General features: G+C 31.7%; 1 protein-coding gene across 1 annotated transcript; it reads right to left on the bottom strand.

The window, feature by feature from the left end:
- Window positions 1-451: 451 nt before the first annotated feature.
- LOC114311410 (GDSL esterase/lipase At5g45950) lies at window positions 452-6,969 on the bottom strand. Its single transcript, XM_028257551.2, has 5 exons — window positions 6,595-6,969; window positions 3,859-3,989; window positions 3,511-3,744; window positions 1,562-1,808; window positions 452-935 (listed from the first exon to the last, which is right to left on the bottom strand). The coding sequence occupies exons 1-5, from the start codon at window positions 6,881-6,883 to the stop codon at window positions 739-741; spliced, it is 1,098 nt and encodes a 365-aa protein (XP_028113352.2). The 5' UTR covers window positions 6,884-6,969; the 3' UTR covers window positions 452-738.
- Between the last annotated feature and the right edge of the window lie 1,051 nt (window positions 6,970-8,020).

Genomic DNA, 8,020 nt, shown 5'->3' on the forward strand with positions numbered 1-8,020 from the left:
ATGCTGCAACGCTACAATTATACCGCACAAACCCGAATCTTGAATTGGTCACTTTCCTTCTTTTGAAAGGAATGTAAGTATCCTTCACAATCCCGAATTTGATGAAGAGTTTGTACAGAGCTTTGGCGTCCATAGTTGACGGGATGTTGTCCACAAAGACAGTGATAAGACCATGCTGTGCTTCCTTATTTTGTGCTCCACCTCCATTCCTTTGCCTCACTACCGGAATCCAGCCACCATCTCTTCCTCTGTTTCTTGGTCTGTCCCACAATGCCTCCACTTCTATCATTTTCCCACTCCCACCTTTCTGAGTATAGGAACTCTCATTATGATACTGTAAATTGCACGATTGACTTTGTGAAAGACAATGGGTCATCTAATATAATTTATTGTTTCCCATTGATCAATAACATTGGAATATGGTAAAATGGAGTCATCATGAGAGAGGGAATATGAAATCACTCTACCTTGTTTTTATTTATTCATCGATTCTCTGGTTACAATACATTACAATACATCAACACGGCTTTATATAGCCTTTCATGCACAATACACTAGACAAACCAAATCCAAAAACAGAACATTAAACCAGATTGCAGTGCCAGTTGATGGGGCCAAAAGGTCCAATACATGACAAACCAAGCCCTAGTTTTATACTAATCAAACGTAATAAAACAACATCTCTTCTACTAATCAACATTCTAAAGCATTCATAGCAAGAAAAGGCACACATTAACCTTAACCCTTGGTGGAAATATAATAAGCAATAGATTTGATAGCCTCACCGGCAAGAATTTCATACATCTTCTCTGTAGGATGAACTGCATCCCAGAATATGTACTTTGTTGGATCAGCACATGTACCCAAACCCTTGCATGAATAGCTGTATTCTATCAACCCCGACCCACAACATCCCTTTGTTGTCACCTTGAAACCTGACACATATATTCATGTCAATATCCTTCTAAAATATATATCATAAAGAAAAATCAAATCTGTCAAATTCAATATTGTTTCCTCACATTATAGGATAGGGGTGAGTATAGGTCTGGTTGATTTGGGCTACAAAGCCAAATCCAGAACCAAATTGATCTTAATTGGTTCCAAATTTTTTGATCTAGAATGGTATCAATAAACCATCTTTTTGAACTAATCGAAAACACAACCCCAACTCAAATAAACTCAGGTTGTTCGGTTGGGAACCACTACTCCATATAAATTGAAATTTTTTTAAAAAATATATTTATATATGTGCCAAACAAATATTTTAAAAAAAAAAATTAATTGAAATTTTGAGTGAAATTGTAGTAGTCCAAATTTCACTATTACTTTAAGGATTAGGCTTAGAAGGAAAAAGAAAAGAAATAAATATTTTTGATGTCTTGTCAATCTTGGGTTGGTTTGGGTTAGTCATCACCAGCAAACTTGATAACCGAATCAACCCAGTTGGGTTGCTCTCAAGAACTGCATAAACTCAATTTATATAGATCAATAGTTGATGCGAAACAAATGTATTAAAAGAAAGAATTTTTCGATCTTTATTTATTATCTATATACTGACCATATTTGTGTGGGTTTTTGATAGCCCTGGCAATGACAGAGTAGGTATCAATATAGGCGGTGAGCATCCCTAATGAAGACTTTATGGTAGACAACTTGTCTTTTAACTTGGAATTAAAAGAGAATGCTACTTCATTATATTCGTCGTCACATTTAGAGGTGTCCTTTAGTGTCTTCACTAGTGGCACACAACCAAATGGGGCTAGCCCCACTACTGCCAATCTTCTTGCTCCCATCTTATTCATTTCCTGCACCCAAAACCAAACCATAAAAGAGATAAAAACTTCTAAATCTTTAGATCAACTCGAACATGACCTTCTAGGCTAAGACAATATTTTAGACAGTGTGCTTGATTTGAAGAAGTTAGCTACAATTGGAAAGCCAATGAACGGTAGAAAAATACGTCTTTCTACTCAAATAAGATAAAGCTTGTCATTTACCATTACACAAACACCAAATATGCAACCTTGTTAATATATACTAAGTGGGTGCCTATATGGCATGCCATGAAAAAATAACATTTTTAATTTTGTGCGTATAGCCTCACTCTCTTTTTTCCTTTTTTTATTTTTTAAGTTAGTTAAGTTAGTTTAAATGACTAATTAGAAAGAATCTTGTTGCAGTAAATATTAAAAATAAATAGTATATATTTTTGTATACTTTTGCTAGGCAAAAAGGCCTCGCAATGATAGAATTGCTCTACAAAGGACATATTATTGAGAAAATTATTTGGTGGTTTAGGTTCATCATGTGTGATTTAGTAGTGATCAGTTATGGTTATCAAATTAGAGGAAAGGCACTTGGGTTAGAAGTTCAACTTTGAAACTTTTGGAGCAATTATTTCAAATTCTATTCTTTTTCAACCATAAGGACAACAACAATTTAAAATCATATTAGTTTTACTTATCTATTATTTATTTATTTTGAAACAGCCAAAGAAGTCACTTTATTGATAATAGTCAAACAATATTACTTATTTATCTATCAGTTCACATATTTGTCTATTTGTCTCCCATGTATTTGTGTATCCACACATATTACCACCACCGATAGCAAGTAGAATCTGAAGCAGGAGACTCTCCAACAAATTTTCAGATGGCGGCAAATTTTTTGGCAAGTCTCCAATGACTCGCAGACAACGATAGTTGGCCGCCAGCAACGGTCGATGATCGACAATAGTGTGTGAAAATATAACAACACAAAGCTTGAAAAAAATGTCTGTGAAATGATTTTTACTTCTCATTAATATATTTCGTTAATTTTATATATCATATCCTTAAAACCAAAACACAAGAATCACTAAACTTAATGTCATATGCACACATAAAAATAGACTAATCACCAAATTTTACTTAGGAAAAATGGAGTCCGAAGGAAGCCTCATATTTCTGGCTTCATGATGGGGTGGGCTCAATAAAGGGGGATTTTGGAAGTGTCACTTTTTCTATTGTGAGGGACTATACTGGTTGAAATCGAAGTTGAGGTAGTTAAACTTAACCACCAAAAACGAAAGCAAGCTGTTAATGAACCAAGTTACTAAAGCTTAATTATTATGCGGCTCATTAAAATTTTATTTAAATTTGACTCGTTAAAAATTTATTTATTCGTTAATTTTCTAAACTCAAATTGAACTTAGTTGCTAAAATTAAAACTAAGTCAACTTGGCTCATGATTGACACGATCAACACTAGTATAAATTAGCTTGAAAAGCAAATAAGTTAAATTTAACTATATTTTCAAATTAATTTAAGTTTTCAAACAAAACTTCAACTTCTGACTTGACTCGTTTTCTGTCCTAATTAAGAAGACTTTATAATATTGAGCGAGAGATGAAAAAAAAAATGCATAGTTTTTACCAATATAGATAAATCTGTGTGCGTGTGTGCGTGTGTTTTTTTTTGTGTGTGTGTGTGTGTGTGTGTGTGTGACAGAGAGAGAGAGAGAGAGAACCTGAACAGCATGAAACATGTTAGAGATCAAGAAATTTTGGTATTGTTTGACACTGAACTGTGGGGAACGAATAGGTTCTCTGTAATAGTTCTGCAGAAGGTCATTTGTGCCCATGCTTAGTACAAATACTGCATTTCTGATTATTTCTTCAGCCTTCTTCACTCCCACTAGTTGTCTCAGGTGAATCTTATAATGCTTGAAATACTCCAACTGTCTCCTAAGAGATATTGCATTCTGTTTCACCAAGTGTTATATATAGAAGACTAGTTCATTCTTTGTTTTCTAAATACGTAAGTCTACGAACCAGTACAAAAACTGATCACAGAATTGATATAAAAAGGTTATTACCGAGAGATTGGCTGTGAGTTCGTCATAACCGGTACCTGCGGATGCAAAACTAACACCATGAAGTACGTCTACGTTCTTGATTGTTGGATCCAGAAACCCTTTTATTATGTTTGTATAGCCAAGTGCCTCCGCTGACAAAAAAAAAAATAAATAAATAAATAAATAATAATAAATTGAAAAATAAACGTATTGTATGATTTTAAAGATAGTTAGCTAATTTTTTTAAGATAAATGTGATTTAATACCATGTTGAACAAACTCTACATGATAAACGGATTAGATGGTCGAAATAAGGACAAATGAGCCGAACTAGGGAGTAGAGAGGAGTCAAACTACTTGAGATTTGCTTAAAATGCTATTAAGTTTTTGTAATTGGTAATTCCGTTTGATAAAACTCCTTTCAGTTGTAATTTTATTCAATTTTTTTTTAATTTTATTTTATTTCAGTAAAGGTATGAGTCTTTAGATACGAATCCTATCCGAATTATACGTATGTCAAGGAGTTTGTGATTTTGAGATTTTCATGGCTGTCACTTTGCTAATTATGTATGTGGATCAAGTGGCCGGTCAGCTTGCAAAGGTTCAGGGGGCAGCACCCCATGCCACTTCGCTGACTGTGCGCCAAACCAACGGATAACTTCTCGTCATATTCATCAATGATGGCAATTCCATGCACTATAGCACTTATTCACCATTTCAGGACAATGGTACCTTGTGTGAGAAATTATGAGAAACAATGAGGAATAGTCTATTCGACTCACAATGTTGAGAACGGTCACATAATGCATTAGGGGTGTGTTTGTTTTGGAAGATTAGGGGGGTGAGATTGGACTATTAGTCCCACTGGACAAATAGTCCATTGTTTGTTTCATGGGTAATTGATAAAGAGAGGTAGATTTATAATTTTGCATGGATAATTGAAGAATATGAGAAGGTACGGTAATTTTTGATTGACCAAGAACATAAACTCTATTAATTAATTTGTTAAAACGATCCAACTCTATTCAATGTGTAAAACTTATCAAGTGCATCATTCCAATAAAAAATCACGTTGGTCACATATCAATAAGTACTTGATCAGATCACATTTCTCTCACAATTTATTTCAAGAAATTATATTTAAAAATGTGATATGATCAAGTGATTATTGATATTAGATCAACATAATTTTTTACAAAGATAATGTACTTAACGGGTTCTACACAGTTTCAATCATCGACATGGACCTAAATCAAAATCCATCAGCGTTGAATAGCTCCCTCCAGTTACAGGATAGGAGTTGGGTCCTTGTTAAAATTAGAGAGAGGCATGGTGGTTTTCTTCAATGCAACTAAGTTTATTAATTTATTAAAATTAGATTATGTTAACAATTTTTTTTTTTTTTTTTTTGTAAAATCATTAAAAATATCAAATCCAATAATTTATATAATCTAAGATAAATAAGATTTGAAGAACCGATGTGCCACTACGATAATTTTTATAATTTCTAAGCGAGAAAAAAAAAAGTTAAGTTTTTATATTGTGTTACTTGTATTTATAATATATATACAATACAATCTAAGAATATAAATTACTTTTACATCATCCAATAACTGTATATTTAATATTCTTACATATTTATATCTATATAATTTAGGTTTCGGTTATTCAGATTGTTTGTTGTCTTTGTTTAAGGTCACTCAAATTTAATTTGGACTTTTCAATTTTTGCCCCAATATTCACTAAATTCAAAAATATTTTAATAAACCCTAAAAAGTTTGAAAAGTCTAGGATACAGATTAGGTTGTGTGGTAGAAATTAAATTTGTATAGTGTGAGGTTCATGTATAAAATAGATTTAGACTAGGTTCGGCATTTCCTAAAAAAGCTAAAAAGTCATTATCTTATTTAAAGCACATCATCTTATTTAAGTCACATCACCTCTTTATCACATCACTTCAAACTCAACCCATATTTCATAAAAAGTCAAAAAGTATACTTATTTGACTTGATAAAGGTTGGGTTTGTAATATTATTGTAAAAAAAATTTGACTTGTGCTCGAGTTACAAGGGTTGAATCCGTCCAAATTGCACATCGTTATTGTCACATTACTAAATTTAAAAAGTGAATCTAATTCTTTATTATTATTATTATTATTTAATTGGAGTGACACTACCCATCCACATGCCATTTTTCAAAATCATGAGCTTTCTATTTTCTTATTTTTCTTATTTTTTTATTTTTATTGAATTTTTTTAATATTTTAAATAATTTTGTTTACTTTTTAGACATACATAACATAAATATACTTAAAAAGTAAAAAATTTATGAAAAAAACCTTTTAAAAATTCACTAAATACCGAAAATAAAAAAATTACAAGAATTCAGTATTTTTTTTGTATTTTTATGTATTTATTAATTTTTTAAAATATTTTTTCATAATTTTTTTACTTTTTAGATACATCTAAGTTGGGTGCATCTAAAAAAGTAAAAAAAAATATCTAAAATTTTAAAAATATTCATTAAAACCAAAAAATGAAAATAAAAAAACTTAATTTTTAAAAAACCTAATCCAAAAACTCAAACCAAACGCCTGAATAGTAACAAATCCAGACATGCATGTGATAATGCACATCTAGAACTATTCACAACAGTTTCTAAACAACAAAATAAAAACAAGAACTAGAAAGAAAGTAAACGAACATAACACGTAGTGCATGCATGCCTTCGAAGTCTGTGGCTTTAACAATAGCTTACCAATGAAGTCAGTGGCAAGTCTTCCATTACTGAGCCTTCCAGTTGGGTGGCCATTAAACAAGCTCTTCCCATAAGGTGGGAAGTTTCCCTTTGACGCCTGAGGTAAGCGATTATTATTCCCGGGATCAACACTTGAATCTCCAAACACTAAAATACAAGTCACATTGTTTTTTGTAGCCATTTCTCTTAACAGATGAAAGTCAATAATAGCCCTAGCACTCATCGGCATGACCGACAGTACAATCAAGATTATCATTGCCACTGCCACCACCACGGCCCTCATCGTCATCAACGAGGAGAAACTAGGTTTGACAGAGTAAAACTAGTGAAGAAAAAGCTTGTTGTTTGTGAACTGAGTGAAGAGGAGAGTTAGCCAGCTTAGCTCCATAAATAGGCAAGAAGAAGTGCAATTGATTGATTGAGTTAGGTTTGAGCATTTAACGCCACTTCCAAACTAGTTAAGACTGATGCTGTGCCTTTTTTTTTTTTGTTTATGAGGAAAGTCATGCAGTGGTTGTGTAACATTATTTATTTTATTATTATTATTATTATTATAGAGCATTGTAGCGAGGGCTGTTTGCAGGAACGGACCTGTGGAGACACCATGAGAGGCCATGGCCCCCTCGCTTGTCTGGAGAATGCTACTGTTATGTTTAGTTATTTGAAAGTTGAATATAATTTTTATTAAATGTGGCCCATTGCTTTGAATGGATATGGTCCATCCTTTTTTCATTGCCCACATCATTCTATTAATAAGAAAACAATTGTGTATTTGAAATTTTTATTTATTTGTTTCTTACAAGATTTATAACATAATTTATACTGAGCATATTTTTAGGCTATATTTGGTTTATAAATTTGAAAAGAAAAAGAGAAAATTTGTATACAATATAAGTGAAATATAATTATATTTCATTTATTTATCTATTTCTTTTTTTATTTCTCTTTCCAAATAAATGAACTAAACATAAAGATATAAAAAGAGAAATGTTATTCCACACTATGTGGATGCATGTGTAAATTATTACGTGAAAAATTAGGTAACTCACATTACACATACAAAAAAGAGAAATTCTCAAATAAGTGCATACTCTGCAATACGATTTAGAATAACCAAAAGGAAGATTACTTTTGAGTCATTCTTTACATGACATTGCCTATTATGACCATGAATATTATTGTTATACAAAAAATGTAGAGCAAATTTTATTAGAATTTAAAAAAAAAAAAGACTAAATAAAAAATTTTAAGTGAAAGAGAGTTGATTGCAGACAAGTTTTATCTTCAAAACTTCATGGATCATAAGAAAATACAATTGAGAACTAAAGAGATTGCAAAACTTTTGCGTCAATGGTTGAGAATGACTAAAAAATGAAACAATCTATCCACTTGTTTGCAAAGTATTGCATTTGTGTTTACTCTTTCA

The sequence above is a fragment of the Camellia sinensis genome, chromosome 9 (genome assembly GCF_055761805.1).
Source record: "Camellia sinensis isolate YWXY chromosome 9, ASM5576180v1, whole genome shotgun sequence".
In the NCBI taxonomy this organism is placed as follows: Eukaryota; Viridiplantae; Streptophyta; class Magnoliopsida; order Ericales; family Theaceae; genus Camellia; species Camellia sinensis.